The 19,601-nt window shown below is 49.9% G+C and overlaps 1 protein-coding gene across 1 annotated transcript; it reads right to left on the minus strand.

The window, feature by feature from the left end:
* Window positions 1-557: 557 nt before the first annotated feature.
* HBEGF (heparin binding EGF like growth factor) lies at window positions 558-13,810 on the minus strand. Its single transcript, XM_082651382.1, has 6 exons — window positions 13,547-13,810; window positions 13,183-13,356; window positions 9,326-9,503; window positions 3,435-3,590; window positions 2,558-2,648; window positions 558-1,979 (listed from the first exon to the last, which is right to left on the minus strand). The coding sequence occupies exons 1-5, from the start codon at window positions 13,590-13,592 to the stop codon at window positions 2,576-2,578; spliced, it is 627 nt and encodes a 208-aa protein (XP_082507508.1). The 5' UTR covers window positions 13,593-13,810; the 3' UTR covers window positions 558-1,979; window positions 2,558-2,575.
* Window positions 13,811-19,601: the final 5,791 nt, after the last annotated feature.

A 19,601-nucleotide genomic window follows, 5' to 3' on the forward strand; every position in this document is an offset into this window, starting at 1 on the left:
GACTGGGATGATGATAGTGACAGTGATGAGAAGTGGCTGCATTCAGCATATATCCAAAAGGTAGGTCTGACAAGATTTGCTGATAGATGATAGATGGAATGTGGAGCGTGAGAGGGGAGTCAAAGGTGACTTGTTTCCTCCAGGAGCAATGCCTGCTTGCACAGACAGCATAGGCCCTGACGCCAGGGTCTGCCCACTGAATGGGCAGATGTCTTTCCCGGTTACAGCCAGCCCAACTTCCTATGTGAAAGATCTATTCTCTACTGTCTCAGAGATGGTATGATATAAGTACTAAGACAAATGATTAGAATCAAATTACCAGTTGCAGCTCTCTCACTTACCAACTGTGTATCCTCGGGCAAGTTACCTAACCTATCCAAGCCTCAGTTTCCAATTCTGGAAAAATGGGACAATAGTACCTCCTACATAGGGTTATTGGGGATACTGAGATAGTATATATAAATAGGCCTGGGCTATTTATGGGCTTAGAAAATACCTACGTTAAACTAGCTCCCAGTTAAAACAATCAGACAGAAGGCTATGGAGTAAGGGTTATCTTTATTTGAATTGCAAAGTATAAATATAAACCAGGTTTGGAAATTCAGGTTTGTAACAGTTCAGTAATGGCACCAGAAACTTCCAGAAGGGACCACGACAGCATACCTTTGTAGTTTTGGTGAGGTGGGTGGGTTTACACAAAAGCCCTCCTCACCTCCAACCTTCTCTGTAGCAATTGGTAGGTTATCAATTACTAAGAACAGTCAGCTCCAATGTTTCCTGTTCCTCCTCAGCCTTTTTCTTTGCTAATCCCTTTTCTAGATTATCCTCTGCTGCATTGACCCCTGCATGGAGTAGCACCAGAAGAATGGCAGGATAAGAGAAATGTCTTGACACAAGGGACAGTGAGTTCCCACTCTGTGGACCTGGACCCATGGAGGGTGAGGGGCCAGGAAAGCTTCAGGCATGGAAGCCCAACTTCTTCTGAGACTGGGCAGGGAGAGGACACAGGGGAATACCGATATCTGTTACATCTTGACATCAGCACCTTGGGCTTTCAAAACACAAACGGTAGACACAATCGCCTAGGCAAGACTGCCGTCCAACTCATAGAGTGGATCTGACAAAGTTAATTCCTACAGCCTGACCATACAAAACTCCCCCTGTGGCACTCAGATCATGGAAGATCTTCCGAAATGTGGACAGACAATAGATTACTACAGATGGATCACAGAGCCATCTCACATTTGTAGCAGAGGAGACTAATGCTGAGCCAGATGGTGGGGGATGCAGGGTGGAGGGCCAGGAAATCGCCAAAGTAACAGTCTAGGCACTTGAAATATTATTGTTAGATTGTTAAAAACTAAATAAATTAACATACATAGAATAAAATAAATATATAATTTAAGAGGCATTTTACAAACAAACAAACAAACAAAAATAGTTGTTATTTTTCCATCTGGATAGAAGTCCCAAAATTCAGAGTTCTCAGGTTTATGGTATTTCACAGTTAACTCATCAAATCCAGCACTGAAGGGTCCAAATGGCAGATCCCTTGGTGGCTTGTTGAGTACATGGCTTCTCAATCTTTGTTACTTTCTTCCAGTCCCCGAATCTTTCTTTCTTCCTCTCCTTCCTTTTTTTTTCAGGCAAAGATCCTGGAGCATATGGAATTTAACTGGCATTTTAATCCAGAAGATAAGTGTTTAAACAAACTTATGGGGGTAAGTAGGGCTTGGTGGAGGAGAATCAGAAGGGCACGAAGGTCCCTCACTTTTGCTTTCTTCTGACCCAGATCCCACTGGACATATTCTGTTTGGCACTTGAAGGCTCTGGTATTTTGGCAAAGCAGTTATGGGAGGCCCAATTTAGATGGCAACTGGGGATGAAGGAATCTTCATGGCTAGTTGTGAAGTCCTTCCCCTCTGCAGAGTCTGTCATCAACTTGTATCTTCTCAGAGGTAGCAGTCCCCAGCTGATTCCTAAAGCACAAGAAGAAGGCATTTAAAGCTGGATCCAGCTTAAGAGGTCCTAAGAGTCTCCTGGGTCCAGATTTAAGAAGTGGAAAGAGGGCTTCCCTGGTGGCGCAGTGGTTGAGAGTCCGCCTGCCGATGCAGGGGACACGGGTTCGTGCCCTGGTCCGGGAGGATCCCGCATGCCGTGGAGCGGCTGGGCCCGTGAGCCATGGCCGCTGAGGCTGCGCGTCCGGAGCCTGTGCTCTGCAACGGGAGGGGCTGCAACGGTGAGAGGCCCGCGTACCGCAAAAAAAAAAAAAAAAAAAAAAGAAGTGGAAAGATCTCTGGGAAGGGGTGGGAAGGAGAAGAGACAAGGATGAGAGAAGCTGTCTTCTCAGGCATTGGTCTTGGGTATCTCTCTAGCAACTTCCACCCTAAGTGGAGATGCAGCACTGAGAACCTTTTTGAAAACAATTCTGCAGTGGGACCCTGACTCCATAGCAGCCCAACCCCTAGCTCCTAGGTCAAGAGAAGAATTCAGCATGCCTAGAAACAGATCCAGGAAAGGTGGTGATGGTACCATTGGGCAAAGGATGGACCATTACCTTGAGCACAGGTTTCTCTCAGTGGGACGTAGTCATGCCCAATTTCACTTTCTCTTCATTTTCCACGTCATAACCTCCTCTCCTGTGGTACCTGAGGAAAGTAAGTTTTGTGAGCAAGCTCTGCCTGCTAGAGGGTGCAGGCCCCAGAGCTGGTCCTTCCAAAAGATTCTGGCCCAGTGATTCTCTCCATACTTGGAAAAGCCCAGAGGATACGGCAGCTCAACAGACCTCTGGCCAAAGGTCCAACTGCCCCAAAGGATGCCTGTCTCTAATGGCAGGCTACAATTTGCTAAGAACTTTCACCTCATTTATACAATCCTCACAACATCTTTATGAGGTAGTGGAACAGAGATTACAATCACTGAAAGATTACAACCCTTAGAAAGACAGGTAACTTGATCCAGGCCTCACAATGCATGAGTTGCATGCTTGTAAATGCGCACAGAGTGCTTAGTAGGTCTCCTCAGTCTAGAATATAAGCTGGATTGAAAGCATGGCCTGGGGACCAGATGCCCCAGATTTGGAAGGATATACCAATAGCACCACCCATGCCCTGACTACCAAACCACACCCTAATGCCATCAGAGAACAGAGTCAGGAAAAAGAATTGTGTGAAGATGTGGCTCCATGGGTGGGTTGCTGAGCCTGCTGTGAGAAGCAGGACCTCCTACGGCCTGGCAATTTTTTTCCTGGGCTCTAGACACTGGACCTATGTCATACCAGAGAAGCCAGGTTCTTGGAGAGCCTGTACCCAGGAGTGTTAGTCAGACTCCTAGCCCAGGATTTGGGGGGTTAGAGGGCTCATGTGACCATCAGGTAGAAGACCCTGGAGGAGGAGGAATAGAAGTGATTTGCAAAAACAGCCTGTAACACTCACCAAAACATGAGAAGCCCCACGATGACCAGCAGACAGACGGATGACAGCACCACGACCACCACAACCAGGATGGTCGTGTGATCATAGGTATATAAACGATTTTTCACTGGGAGGCTCAGCCCATGGCACCTCTCTCCATGGTAACCCAGGTGGCAGCTGGTCCAAAACAGAACAAAGCAGAGATGAAGTTAGTGGTTTGGCTTCACTCTTGGCAACGGGCCACCTACATAAGCCAGAGCCTACTCCTCACAGCTTCAGCCTGTCAGTCCCTAACGGTGATTCCTGTCCTTCCTCTAGCCTTCTCTAGAAGCCCCTCTACAGGCTCTGTGGCCTTCCTCCTTCACTCCACGCCCTCCCCTTCTTCATTCCCTTTGGTCCTCTGGCACAAAATTCCTACTCCAGGCAGGGAAAAAGCAAAGGAGGACTTCAGGTCTTGGCTAGATTGTTCCACGTGTGGATGATTAATGACATGTGTGTTAAAATGTTCAGAGGACTTGGGCACAAGAGCTGGTGGGTTGGACTGAGGGGATTCAGTATCACTCCCTCTTGTGAGGCCCCTCAACACTCTGACCCAGAAATAAACCCAGCCTCCCCCACCAATGCTTCCAGCATCCAGTCCCTCTGCCACTGCCCAGCCTATTAATAGGCCCTGCTCCTTTGCCAGAAGTCATTTTTCTCAAGTTTCCTTCATTTAACTCCCAGCTCCCCCTGGGTGCAAGGCCCAACTTGAAAGCTGAATTTTGGCCTTTGGCCTCTGAACGCTGGGCTATCAGGCCTACTTCATCCCAGGACAAAGCAAACAAACCAAGAAAACATCTTCTTGCCTAGCTGTCCTGCCAGTACATTTTAGAATGTCACAAAAAAAACCTTGGCTTTTCTCACTCAAGAAATAAATCAGATGGCAACTGCCTCTTCTAACACAAAACTTTTCCTGGAAGCCCTTGGGAAGACTGACAAGTGCCTACAGTTGAACAAGCACATTCACGTCCCTTTCTTTTTTTGCGGGGGAGCTGCGCGGCTTGGCTTGTGGGATCTTAGTTCCCCGACCAGGGATTGAACCCAGGCCCTAAGCAGTGAAAGCGCGGTCCTAACCACTGGACTGCCAGGGAATTCCCTCACATCCCTTTCCTTATCTGAGCATCCCAGAGATCCTTTGATGTAGGTAGGAGCCCATGTTACAGAAAGGCAGAGCTATTTTCCCCACAGTCACATAGCAGGGCAGAGACATAGACACAGATTGTCTGATGGTGAGCTCAGTGTGCTGCCCACACACATCCATAAATGCCCAGTCAGGGATGCCGTGGCACTGTCTGCCTGGGGACTTTAGGCCACTAACTGCTGAAGGAAGCACCGAGAACCCGGTGGCCCTCTATTCTGAACTGCACATCCTCTGGGGAAAAGCTTAGGCACCTCGTTCCTCAGAGCAAGGAATCCCTTCTTCCTGCCGAGAGGTACCAGGAAAGTTCCAAGGAGCAGACCTATCAGACCCGGGGGCCGGGCTGCCCCTGCCTTCCTTCCCAGCACCTCTTCCTTTCCCAGCTCCTTCTGGGTGTTTCAGGGAACCACCTCACTGCAGGATAAACGTAGGTCAGGCCCACAGCAGAGCACACAGCTCCTTGCCCAGCCTCTCCATGCATCTGTCCCATCGGCCCAGGTGGACAAAACAATGACCCCTATCCTGCCAGGACATAGAGGATGCTCTTAGGAGCACCCCTGGAAAATCACTTGTTCAAAGCACTTTACAGTTTATAAGACACTGTCCTTATCGACTAGCTTAACTGAGACTCATAACACCCTGGTAGGCAGGTATAACCTCTTTTACATATTGAAAGATTACGATTAGGGTCAGAGAGAGTAAATGATTTGCTAAATGTTTCACAACTAGGGAGCAGAAGGGCCAAATTCCAAATTCATAATTATTTCCATTCTGAACAGTGTAGGTTACCCCAAGGAGACACATATCTGATGGGCTTGATGGGTTTCTGGAGCAGAAACAGAGAGCGGTCTGACTCTGCTCTCTCAGTTATTATTACTGTTATCTTGAATGATAAATAACAATTAATAGCACACATTACAGGCTTACTATGAGCCAAGTACTCTGTGCTAATTGCTTTACAAGGATCATTTCATGTAATCTTAAAAACATCTCTATGGGCTTCCCTGGTGGCGCAGTGGTTGAGAGTCCGCCTGCCGATGCAGGGGACGTGGGTTCGTGCCCTGGTCTGGGAAGATCCCACATGCCGCAGAGCGGCTGGGCCCGTGGGCCGTGGCCGCTGAGCCTGCGCGTCCGGAGCCTGTGTTCCACAACAGGAGAGGCCACAACAGTGAGAGGCCCGCGTACCGCAAAAAAACAAAAAAAAACCAACATCTCTGTGAAGTAGGAGTTACTATCCCCATTTTAAAGATGAAGAGACTGAGGCCAAACTTCTGTTAGATAACCTGCCCAAGATTACACAGGTAGGGAGTGGTAGAGCCAGGATTTGACTCAGCAGTCTGGCTGACTTCAGAGACTGTGCTTTCCTGCGGGGAGGGAAGGTGAAGTTGAGTCTGTTTTTCACTTCCAGCCCATCATTCAAACCCCACAGGTACTTACTCAGATGATAGAAATAAAGCTTGGCCTCAGAGTCCCGCAATTCAGTTACATAATCCCTCCACCCCCACCCTGAGTCAAAAGGATAATAATGTAAACATCCTAATATTACCCACGTCCCCCTCCCTTTGCAGACAACCCCTGGCTCCCCCAGGGAAGGAGCATTCCAAGCATCCCAGGGTGAGGGCAAGATCGTATGTCTTGTCCAGAGCCAGTGACCCATCAAACTGGGATGTGTTGCTCCTACCCACGTCTGTGGCCCATTTCAGAACTTGTATTACAACAGAAGCAAGGACCCTCTAGAGTACAGAGACATCTTCCAATTTGGATTTCTCCACCCCTACCCCAGGAGGTAGAGGGGGCACCATTTGGCGCAGGGGACTCAGAATACATGAGTTCCAGACTGGTCCTGCTGCTATTTCTAGCCAAGTGATCTGGAGCAAGTTACGGTCGCGTTTCCAAGCTTCAGTTTTCTCATGTGAAAGGCAGGAATAATAAATGCCTACGTCACTAGAGCTTTGTGAAGCTCAAATGAGATAATACAAATAAAAGCACTTAATAAAAGGCCAAGTCCCACATGTGTGCGAGTTACTATATAATCAGATTCCGGAGGATACTGCCCATATCCTGAGGAAGGCAGCACCAAAGTCAGACGGAGCCAAAGAGAAGGGGGCTCGCCATTCCTTCTTGGCATCTGGGCAGTGAGGCCAAGTAGAGCCTTCAGGCCTATCTCTCTTCCAGCTCTGAGTCCTCGTCAGGCTAACTGTCCCCAGGCTTCCTCCAGCCACAGGAAACTTTGCAGCCAGTTTCTGGGTCAGCAGCTCATCAGGAGCCCCAGGAAACTGCTCTTTGAGGGCAACTTTTGGCTGGTGACACAAAAGGGTTTTCCTGTGGGTGATGGCTGCAGAGGGCTGGTTTAGGAAGCCGGCCAGCCTCAAGCTCACCACGGCAGCCTGACACACCCGGCTGGTGGTTGCTGGGTCTGGAGGCAAGAAGGAGCCACAGAGTGTCCCAGATGTAGGTGCCCAGATGTCACATTCTCCCAAACCAGGAGCTCTGTGTCTTCTTGCTGCCTGCTGCCCTGAGTACCAAGGGCTGGAGGCAGGAGGCTGCCAAGCCAGACACAGAATTCAGCCCCTTGAAAATCTGCCTAGGAAGCAGACACAGAGTCTTCACATCAGATTCCATGCTCTTCAATTAGAAAAAGCCTTAGGAGACCTCTAGTATAATAGCTGCCCTCTGTAAAATCATGCTCCAACTCTGTAAGAACAGACAGGGAAGAAGTACGCAATCCAACACCCAGTGCAGCCTGGGGGCATGAAAAGCATGTTGGACGGGAAGTCAGGCACCTGAGTGCCTGTCCTGTTTCCACACACTTTATTTAGCTGTTGATCTCAGACAAATCACTTCCTACTTCTGGGCTCCAGTTTCCTCATCTTTCAAGTACAGACAGCAAGCCCTGCCTACCCAGCAGAGGGCTTTTGAGAATACAGGGCTGTATTTTCCCATCCCCTAGAATAGCTGACACCAAGTAGGTGCTCAACAGAGACCTGTTGGGCTCAACTCATATTAAATGGAAACTGTAAAGCTCCATGGCAAAGGAAGGAAGGCACTGTCACAGTTACCATCACCATCCCTAGGGCCACCTTGACCCTGGACACCATTATCTAGGTTCTCTGGGTTTAGGTGGTCAGTCAAGCTCAGCTCTCCAGGAGAGAAGCCTTAAAAGGGTTCTCAGCTGAGCAGTGGAAGTCCCTCCACCAACGCCCTGGACCAGTTCGGCCCAGACAGATTTCTGGCCTTGATCCATCTTGACTACGCTCAGAGTCACTGCCTCCACCCTGTGCTAATGAGGCCAGTTTACAAATTTAGGACAAACATTCCCTGCCCTGTCTCAAGACTTCTGGAAGAATAATTGGGGGACTGTCTAGGTCACTCTTTTTTTTTTTTTAACATCTTTATTGGAGTGTAATTGCTTTACAGTATTGTGTTAGTTTCTGCTGTATAACAAAGGGAATCAGCTATATGTATACATATATCCCCATACTTCCTCCCTCTTGCGTCTCCCTCCCACTGTCTAGGTCACTCTTAAGCAACCCAATACCAAGCTCTTGACAAGGATATGAAAGGAGAGGACACACAAGTGACTGTAGACGTGGAGGGGGGTGATGGGTCTGTCTGACAATTGCCAAATACAGGGCAACTCTGCTATATGAGATCAGATGGGACAAAGAAGCTTTAAAAAAAAAACCAAAGGATCTGCACCAATCACAGCAGAAGAGATGCGAGGCAGCCAGCCTTCTCGACAGGCTGGGAAGTGGTGTGCACACAGCAATCTCCTGACTCTGTCCAGAGCCTCCCAGGTCACAGAGGTTGCCACTCCACAGAAACTCAGGCCCAGCAGAAGAGAGTGCATGTTTACAGCCTGATGTGGGTGTTGGTCTCAGGCACAGTGGCGACATTATGCCTGCCACAGAGCATGGCAGTGTCGTCATCCCTGAGGGGTTGCCAAGGCAGCCATTTGCTGGGCTTGGCCTAGCAGAGTGGCTGGGGAACCCATGGCCTCTCCACCCACACCCCTGCCCAGGGAAGGGGTGGTGCTGCCTGACCGGGGGCTGATGCCTACTGAGTTGGGTTCCATTTTCCGTTAATCTTACACAAAGGAAGTGTTCTCCCACCCCCATAGCCAAAGGTCAATACCCACCATGTCCCCCACCTCCTGGCCCTGGCCAGGGTGAGGAAGAAGGGAGGAGGGGCTTCTCCCTGCTCCCACAATGATTGCTTTCTCTACAGTCCTGCCATGTCTTAGAATCAACCCACATTTGCTCATTCATATGCACATATGTCTGAGTACACATACCTGCATAGCACATATCCAAATGCACCTCATACCTACCTGCATGACTTGGGAAAGAAGGCCACGGGAGCTCCACTCCACCCAGGAGCCCCACTCTGCCATGTTTCCTACTGGCTTCTCCCATCTGGAGTAGGGCATGAGGCAGAAATGAAGAACCTGTCTTCAGGTGTCAGCTCTCCTAGCGTGTGCTCATTTCTGAGCAAGCAGGAAATGCCCCCAAAGATGAAAGAGCATCACAAACCCACGCCACAGGAAATTGCATCCTATGCTGGGGGGAGCCCCTTCCGCTGACTAAAAATATTTCCCCTCCTCCCAACTTCCTCCCAGAGGTTGAGAAGAAACTGGGTGGATTTATGAATTCAAGGAACAGTGACAACCAGGAACAGCCACCAGGCTGACAAAGAGTGAGCTGTTAACAGTCAGCCCCGGGGAAGGGACACTTACATGCAGGATGGAGCCCGGAGCTCCTTCACATATTTGCATTCTCCATGGATGCAGAAGTCCTTGTATTTCCGAAGACATGGGTCTCTCTTCTTCCCTAACCCCTTGCCTTTCTTCTTTCTTTTCCCACGCTCCTCCTTGCTCGGTGTGGCCAGAGCTTGTGGCTTGGAAGAGAAAGCAGCTGCGGTAGAAAAGTACCCTGTTACGTCTTTGACTTCCTCAGGGGAAAAAATCAGAACAGCACAGTGTCTGGAAGGATGTTTTGATCCTACCTGAAGTCAGAGGCCTGGGAAGGCCTCTCGGCTCAGTGCCTCCCAAGAGCTGAAGGAAGACTGGGCAGACCTCCCAAAAGTGGTGGAGGAAGTAGAGGCTGGGGGGTCCCAAGGAAGACATTTCATAAACTCAGTTTAAGAACCTCATTCTATGGACTTGAGGACACGGGGAGGGGGAAGGGTAAGCTGGGACGAAGTGAGAGAGTGGCATGGACATATATACACTACCAAACGTAAAATAGATAGCTAGTGGGAAGCAGCCGCATAGCACAGGGAGATCAGCTCAGTGCTTTGTGACCACCTAGAGGGGTGGGATAGGGAGGGTGGGAGGGAGACGCAAGAGGGAGGGGACAAGGGGATGTATGTATATGTGTAGCTGATTCACTTCGTTATACAGCAGAAACTAACACAACATTGTAAAGCAATTATACTCCAATAAAGATGTTAAAAAAAAAAAAAGACTACTGGGTCCAAGTGACACTAAATAAAAAGGACCTCGTTCTAAGAATGCTAGCTTCTGTTGAGTAGCTTCTGTTGAGTAACTGCAGCTGATTGGGCAGTTCTACTAACCTCACCCCCACCCCACTGTCCATCCTCATCTCCTACTCCCCCACGCCCACTTGGTTCTATTTTGGCCTTAAATCAGCCTCATTTCCTGATGCTACACTCAGTAACCCATTTGCAGGAAGACAGCGTCAGAGATAAAAATTGCTTCTGGAGAAGGTACTTGGAGAGTATTTTAGAGGGAAGAGCCTCCTAAAATAAGAACAGTGCCCATGTTCAGGTGGTCCCCTCTGGGGTACCCATTAGCAGCAGCGGACCATGAGCCCAGAGCAGAACCAGGCTCAGGGACAGCAAGCAGGCCACCCCTGGTCAGAGATTTGCTGTTTTAACTTTTTAAATTTTTTTAATTTTAAAAATATTTTTATTGATCTATAGTTGATTTACAATAGTGTGCTAATTTCAAAGAGCCTTGCTTTTTTGACATCAAACAAAATATTTACCCTGCTCTGTGTGCTATTTGCAGCTCACCACTTCTCTCAAAGGTCCATTTACATATATCCCCAGATGTCCTGTTTATAGCTCCCTAGGATGGGGAGTACAGTGCACAAGAAGCAGAAAGATGGAAAGTAAAGAACTATCAGAAGGAACTAGAACAATGATAACTCTCCCCATTCTTTCCACACTTAAAAAGGGAAAAACAACCTCACACAGACATCCAGCTGGGACTGATCATGGGCTATGCCCATCAGCCCAGGGGTCTGACACAAGTCTCCCCTCCCCTGTTCCAGCAGAAAAAAGGTGCCTGCTGTCTATGGCTATAGCCACATGTCTGGTAGAAGGATGAGCGTCATACATTAGACTGGAGTCCTAGGATCCTCAAGGTGGAATTGACTTCAAAAAATATGGCTTTCCATTTTCTGTTGAAAAACTTGAGGTCCCGAAAGGCAGTGACTTGCCCAAGGTCCTACAGGTTTGGGATCTGAAATGTGGTCTCTGGACTCCATATCCAGTGCCCTTTCCCAACACACCAAGCTGCCTCACACAACCCAGTCCCCTCTTGCAGACAAGCCTAGAGCACATGGGATGCTGAGCCAGGAATGAGACAATGAATGGGCTCTGAAGTTAGCAGACCCATGCTCGAATTTCAGCCATGTGATCTTGGGCAAGTCACTTAATCTCTCTGAACCCTGTAGCTCTTGGTAAAAAGTGGAGAACAGGTGTTCCTATCTCAGAGGGTTGCAGCAAGGATTAATTAACCCACAATAACATGTTAAGTGCCTAGAATACAGGAGGCACTTAATAAATGGTAACAGTTATTTATTTTAGGTGATAGGATCCCTACACCTGAAAAATAGTCTTTGCCCAGCAAACCCAAGTAAGAAGAAGAGGCAGATGCCAGTAGTAGTCCCATAGACTCTTGTTTCCTCTGGTGCAGACCCAGGCCCTTTCAGAACTCAGAAGGTGAGGCAGATGCTCAGAGGAAACCAATGACCATGGCTGTGGTGAAATTGAGGCAGGAGGGCCCAGCCGATCAGAAAAAGGAGGGAGAGGGACTTCCCTGGTGGCGCAGTGGTTAAGAATCCGCCTGCCAATGCAGGGGACACGGGTTCGAGCCCTGGTCCGGGAAGATCCCACATGCCGTGGAGCAACTAAGCCCGTGCACCACAACTACTGAGCCTGCACTCTAGAGCCCACGAGTCACAACTACTGAGCCCGTGTGCCCCAACTACTGAAGCCCACACGCCTAAAACCCGTGCTCTGCAACAAGAGAAGCCACCGCAATGAGAAGCCTGAGCACCACAATGAAGAGTAGCTCCCGCTCTCTGCAACTAGAGAAAGCCCGCACGCAGCAACGAAGACCCAGCACAGCCAAAAATAAATAAATAAATAAATTTTTTTTAAAAAAAAGAAAAGGGAGGAAGAGAGTGACAGGGTGACAGCCAGGCTCCTGCTGGGGAGAGGGAGCAGTGAGTCAGGTCTGCAGAGCTAGGAGGAGCAGCTGTGTGGGTGGAGGGTGAGTCACAGCCCAGCTCTGCCCTGCCTATGAGGAGAGGGCCAGGAGAATACAGGTTTTTCAGGCCAGGAGTGACCCCCAGAGGGCCACTGTGAGAGGATGGAAGGTGGGAACCCAGCCTCAGCTTTGGGGCAGACCCCTGATGTATACTAAATAGAGATAGCACCTAAGGGAAACTCTGGGTAAGGAAGAAGGGTGGCAGAGGAGCAGACAGAGCCAGAACAGGTGGGTATCTTTCCAACCAAATATAGTCATTCCGGGGCTCCAGGGCTCAGTCCCTGCTCCACCCTTAAGAATCTCTGCAGGTGACTGGGGGCAAGGAAGCAGGCAATACTGGAGGCTCTGGACTCTGCTCTGTGCTTGTATTTACTTAGCCACAGCACCTCTGCTGGTTGAAGGATCCCATTTGGCCCTTCCTCCCTTGGAGTCTCTCTCAGGGACTCAAGGTGGTCAGGAAGTATCCAGGCTTGTGTAGGATTTGTAGACACCCAGCATATCAATACAGCTCTCTAGGGACCCAGTGCTCACCATTCACAGCCTCCCGAGGAGGTGCTGGCCTAACCTGAGGGGGGACCAAGTGCTCCTCGTTCCCCTGTTTCCCCAACCTGGAGACAGGTGGATGGAGGAGACTAACACTGCACACCTTGTATGTGCCCAGCATCTCCACATCTGTTACCTTATTTTATACATAATAGTCAGTTGATGTGGGAATTAGGGGTTGTGCACATTTTTTCATAGAAACTCTAAGGAAAGCATCTCAACCATTCCTTGTTCCTATCACCCAGCTTACCTCAGAGCAACGTACCAACCCCACACACCTTGCCTGTTTCAATTTGCCTCAGAGTATCCAGAAAGGCAGCAACGTGGCATGTGAGACTACGTTGGGCAAGAAAGACAACAGGATCTACATTCTAGGACCCCCCAGTGAGTTTGTCAGGCCAAGCGGCTCTTCCTTGAGGTCCTCCATGAAAACCCCCAAACCATAGGTGTGCCCAATCGGCATAAATGCCAGATCCACTTATTCTTCAACTGTCCACCGGGGTCCGAGGATGGGCATCCCTCACACCCACCTCTGAAAAGGTCCAGGTCTGTCTCTTCCAAGTCCAGGACTTCCCGGCCTCGGCCACCTCCCGGGGGCAGCAGCTGGTCCGTAGATTGAGTAGGGGAGTCCAGATTGCTGGTTCCAGCCGCCAGCCCTCTTCGAAGCCGCTCCAGGCTGTCGCCGGTCACCAACGCCGAAAGCACTGCGGGTGAGGGACGAGGCCGCTTCAGACCCGCCGCCCAGACCCCCGTCGCCACGTACCGCTGCCGGCGCCCGCCTGCCAGGGAGCACGGGCCCCACCAAGTGGCCCGCGCCGGGGGCGCTGCAGCGATCTTCCTTCGTGTCCCCTGCAGAGCGTCCCCATCCCCCCCGACCCCCGGCAGCCCTCTTACCTGCAGCCAAAAGGAGCTTCAGCACCACCGACGGCAGCAGCTTCATGGTCCCGGACTCGGCGGAGGCGGCGAGGCAGCAATCACTTTGGAGGCGGCGGCCACCGGGCGCTGGCACGGGAGCCGGGTGGGAGGAGCACAGGAGATCCTGCCGGGCACGTTCTGCTGCCGGCCTCTGCGTGCAAGCCTGGCTGGGATCTCAGCGGAGCTCGCGGCCGCCGGGCGTCTCTGTATTCACTCTGTCTGTCCGTCCGCCCGAGCCCTTGAGCCTCAGTAAGTACAGCCAGGTGCCTTCCGCGCGCAGCTCCCGCGGTAGACTGAGCGCTCCCGAGCTTGCGGCCGGGAATAAGGCTCCAGGAGGCGCCGAGACTCCGCCCCGCCCCCTGCCGCCCCGCCCCCCCTCCTCCCGCGCTGGGACTCCCGCCCGGCTCCAGGCGCCTGCCGCCCAGCCCCGGACCCCGTGGGCGCGGCTGGGAAAAGGGGCGGGAGAAGGGGGCGGTGCTCACATATTTTGGGACTAGGCCAGAGCAGCCGCGGCCTGACTGTGGGTAGGGCTGCTGACCGGCAGGTGGCGGGGACCAGCTCCTACCTTTCCCCAGATGCTTGTCACGCTGCAGCCTTGGGACTGCTGAGCTGCGCTTCGCCCTTGGACACCCCTCATTCCTTCCTCTCTTCCAGGCCTGGTCCCTCCGGTCATCCGTGCTCTAAACCAGAGACCTCCACCCATGTCATCTTCTGAGCTTCAGAAATCCTCTTCTTTGCCTACCGATAAATCAAGTAGTAAATAATAATTAATGCATTTATCATTTAAAATTAGACACATGAATGCCAGGAGGTCTTGTGAGCCCAAGGTTACCAGAATTGCAGTTGCAGGCACCTGGTATCAACCCAGCAAAAACAAAGGAGGTTAGTGGTATTCTTCCAGCCCCTGGAGTGGCTTCTCCCCATCTTTGTCCCAGAGGACATTGTCTCCATTAGGATTTTTGAACTATTGAGTATAATTCCCAGGCTTCTGGGATTGGAGAGACACAGGCTGTGAAACAAGCCTCCTACTTTTCCTTGCCTTTGAACACCACCTTCTTCTCCAACATAAAAGCTGAGCCCCCTCCCACAGGACCCAGCTGGCTAACCTAGGTTGCCACGTTCAACAGGTGCCAGGAGATTGATGTGTTTTTCTTCCAACTTACGAATTTTTACAGGGGTCTTCTGGAGTCAATGTCCTGACCCAAAGAAATTACTCTCTCGGTAGGCATTTCAGCTCCCAGGGACACGCTGGGACGCGAGTTGTAAGACACAGGGCTGAGTTGGCATTTCAGAGCCCTCAAATTGTGCCAGGTAGAGCTGCTTGCCTGATTCAGCCCATGTGTAGGGATAAAAACAGGCCTGCTATTTATACATAGTCTATCCCACTCTCCCTCCCCATCCCCACTTCTGCAGGGGTAAATGGGGCTCTTCCCTCTTAATTTGTCCCTAGCAACTCTCCCCAGGTTTAGGTTTCCATAATGCCCTGGAATCACTACAGATCTAAGCTGGAATCCTAACTTTGCTTCTTACTGTGTGACCTTGGACGAGATATTTAATCTCACTGAGTCTCAGTTTCCACATCTCTCAAATGGGAATAACAATAATAATAATGCCTACTTTGTAGAGAGCTTCGTGAAGATTGAACGAGGGAACACATATAGAGCAATTAGTATAGGGCCAGACATATTGTCATAAATGTGACCTATTATTATCATTATTATTACTAATCATTCTATACTGACTGTTCCACTTCCTTAGCAACCTCTTTTCTCTCCCTTCCCCACAGGTCTGAGGCTCCATGTGTGGTTGGGCTGGTTTTTAGGAGGAAGCTCACCTGTCACCTATTTGGCCAAGTGCCATTGTGGGATTGTTCCTTTTGGTGGTCAGTATTGGGCCTAGGACCTCAGTAGATTGTCACCACCCAGGACACACCTTTATTCTCCCTCAGCAGCTGCCTGACAGCCTGCTTCCCCAAAACGAAGCCACCTTGGGGTCAGGGCTCTCCCCAGGGGAGGGTGGAGGGAAACACTTCCTGACACACAGCCAAGTCACCCCCTTCCCCTCACCACTGCCAGTTTCACAACCTGCTCTCCTGTCCCAGCCTGCCTCTCCCTTCACACACTGTGACCTTCTGCCTTCTCACCCTCACATCAGTCTTAGCCCATTCATGGGGCAACTCCAAGCTTTCATCACACCTGTGAGCCTCACCCCAGCTCAGTTTGTGTGTCAGCCAGGTTTTATGGGAAGGACCTGCAAAAAGAATACAAAGGGCCTGGAATGGTTTGGGGACAGTCACTTCTCTCAGAACTTTGGGTGTCCTCTAATCAGAAAAAGGAATCACGATTCATTCTGGGACAAAGTCATTAACTCATTTATTCCACAAATAATCACGGAACACTTATCAGGCACTAGGGACACAGCGATAAACAAGACAGCCAAGGATATGCTTTTATGGAGCTTGCACTCTACCGTAGGGGGAGACAGGCAACACGTGAAGTAAATTAAAAAGTAAACTAGATCCTATGATGACAATCGCTAAGATGAAAGTTAAAATTCAATGATAGGATGTTGTGTCCCAGTGCTTGGGACAACACGTTAGACTCGGTGACTGATTAGCAAAGGTCTCTCTGAGCCTGTGACCTGTAAGCTGATGCTTGAATAAGCAGAAGGAACCAGACTTGTGATGATCCATTGCCAAAGTATTCTAAGCCGTGCAAATAGGGCAAAAACTTTGAGATGGGAACAAGTTTGGAGCACTCAGGGAACAGCAAGGAGGCCAGAAAGGAGGGAGGGTTATGAGATAACATTGAAGCAAAGGCTAGTGACAGATAACAGAGAATGTTACAGGCCCAAGGTAGATGCTGGATTTTATTCCCTATCACTGTGAGCATCAAAGGAGGGATGTCAGTGAGAAAGCATCGTTATGCAGGATTCTTTCACCTCTTCCCCTTTCTCTACCCAGGCCTCTCTAACCCACCTGCTCTCTGGCAGTCAAGTGCCAGGGACACACTCCTGAGGAAGTAGACAGGCCACTCTTCTTTCCCTGACTATCTGTGGACCGTGGGCAACTGAGGCTTAGAAACCTACTGGCCCTGGGCCACTAGTGAGTCACAAGGGGGCAAATCCACAGCAGAAACCTTGGCATCCTGCTTCCCAGCTCTGTGCTGGGTTCCCAGGCCTCTGGAAAGTCAGGCTCCTTGGGACACTGTCACTGACTCAGCTAGGCCATACAGACCTTCATTTAGGGAGAGCACTTGCAAGCCAGTGGGAAGGAGGTGCTGGCGGTGACAAGAAATGGGAGAAGGGGACTTGGAGAGGGGACCCACCTGAGTCCCTTCCCCACTGTGGCTGAGATGTCTATGCTAATAGATTGGTTCTCCCACACCTGGCTGTGCATCAGAATTACCTGGGAACTTATTTAAGATAAAGAGGTCCTCCTAATTCAAAACTTCCTGGGGTGGGTCCCAGGCATTTACACTTTTGGCAGGCAATTCTGACATCAGCCAGTTTATGAAGCACTGGTCTGCATAATTAGGATAACGAGTTAAGCATCTGAACGAAATCTGAACCTCTGAGGCAGAGGCAGAAGAACTTTAAATAATGACACTTCCCATGTGCTCATGATCTTGCGTGATCCTCACAACTGCCCTAAGACTAGATACTCCTCCCTATTTTAAAAGGGTGAGGCCAAAAACAGGTGAGTAACAGCCCAAGGCCACCCAGTTAGTAAGAATCTCAGCCTCAATTAGAATTCCTCTCTGTTTCCTCGGCCTGTGCTCTTAAGCTCAACACTATTCTGAACAAATGCATGAGACGATGGCCGCCCTCTCTCTGCCTCTACCGACAATAACATCCTCAGCTTTACTGAGGCTCAGTGCTCCATCTGTCTTGGGGGGAGGTGCTAAGAATCTCTGCCTCACAGACTGGAGGGAGGCCTAGGTAAGGGCAACAGGGCAGCTAGTGAAATGGGTACACTCCCGGGAGCCAGACTGCCACGGGTTCAAATTTAGGTTCTGCTATTTTTCTATCTTTCTAACTTTGGACATGTTAGTCAATTTCTCTGATCTACAGTTTGCTTATCTGTAAAATGGGGATAATAATAGTAGCAGAATATGATGCCTGGCCCATAGTAGGTGCTTACTTGGTGACAGCTGCAGTTAGGACCAAATGCTTCCTTCTGTCTTCCTTTCCCCCTTCCTTCCTTTCTTCCTTCATTTCTCCCTCCCATTCTTTGTTCCTTCCTTCCTTTCTTCCTCCCTCCTTTCCTTCCAGTGGGAATTTAGTAAGGTGCTGCTTTCACCTGGGCCAGTCATCCTCAGTTGAAGTGGTCCCTCTCTGCTGCGAGATGGCCATTCTTACCAATGAGTTGGTGGATCTGCAAGGCCACTCAAAGTTTTAGAAACCTCTACCCAAAACAGCAGCCCTCATCGCTCAGAGAGAAGCATGTGACCCCTGGGGGATGGGATTCAGCTGCCTTCTCCTTCCATTCTGACCAGAAAAGTGAGTCCCAAGTAGACCCAGAACTCGGCTGGCTGGGGATAACGGAGGGGCTCCTCCACTGAGGGTACTTCTATCACCAGGTGGCCATGAGCCCAGTTACCCAAACTTGGAAGCTCACGGTAAGGGGTCATTTCTCCTACCCCAGGCTGATTTCTCTCATCCGTGTCTCTATCCCCATGAGAGCCAGTTGATCAGGCAATTTGGGGGAGTGCAGCGGGATTTGAACTCAGGCCTGATCTTTGGAGTCCCCATGCACCTCCTATGCTGACTGGGGCCCCTGGAGGAAGTGCCAGATAATACTTCTTGTGCACCTGGGTGTAGAGAGGCTCTTATGTCTCATGGCCTGGGGTCAAGGTCCATTTGAATAGGATGATAGATAGGAATGGATGAGGTGGGGGGGTGTGTTAAGGGGACGTCTGAAATCCCTATCATCCCCAGAAGATGTTGAGGAAAGGATACTTATGATGTGCCTGGCGAACGCCTGGATTCCAAGCCATCCTCCTCCATTTCTGTGGCTTCAAGAGATTTAAATCTCCAGCCCCAGGACTCTACCCCTTCCGTCATCCCCTAGCACAGATGGCGCACTGGAGGGACAGGCAAGTGATTCTCATCCATCACACAACCCGCCTCCTTCCTCAAGCCTCAGGTTTCTCCATAGAAAATGAAGGTTTGAAACAATTGTTCTGTATTCAGGCACTGGCCAGTGATGTCCAGAGTGAATTGTTGGCAGTCGTGCTGCTGTGAACAGTCTTGCTGAGACAATTCTATGATGATCAACAATGCCTGATCTACAGGGTGTGTTAACTTTCTCTCTGTGCCTCGGCGTCTTCATCTTCAGATGGGGGGGAGAATAACAATCTACTTAGGGGCTTCTTGTGACAATTGAAGGAGATAGCATCTCTGAAAGTGCTTGGCAAAAGGGAAAGCCCTATATAAATAGGTCAGTACTATTATTAACGTCTCCAGAGCTCAGCCTTGGAACGAGGTCACATCACATCCTGTACCAGGAATGTATGTTTGGTTCCTCTTAGAAATGTGGTCACAGAGCTGCAATTTAACAATATCCATTTGCTCTTTTAAAATTTATTTTATTTTATTTTATTTGGCCACGCCATGTGGCTTGCGAGATCTTAGTTCTCCAGGAATCGGGACATGCTCCCTGCGGTGGAAGCGTGGAGTCCTAACCACTGGACCGCCAGGGAATTCCCATTTGCTCTTTTTTATAACTTAAGGTTGATCTAAGACAATGGTTCACAAAGGAAGAGATACTACCTCCTAGGGGATATTTTAGTAATCTGTGGGAGAGTTTTTGGTTGTCACCGATTGAGGAGTCCTCAGGCATTTGTGGGGGAAGGACGTCAGGCACACACAATTAAGAATTGCCCCAACTTCCACTGCTTTTGAGTGTCCCGTCAGATACTCATATGGGTGAAATTTTGATTATAATTACTTGAGCCTAGACTCATTTCTAATTCACACAAAAATACAAAAAGAGTTTTTGCACTGACTTTTCCAGGAATGAAATTAGCATGAG

The sequence above is a fragment of the Grampus griseus genome (genome assembly GCF_964374135.1).
Source record: "Grampus griseus genome assembly, chromosome: 3".
NCBI classification, from domain to species: Eukaryota; Metazoa; Chordata; class Mammalia; order Artiodactyla; family Delphinidae; genus Grampus; species Grampus griseus.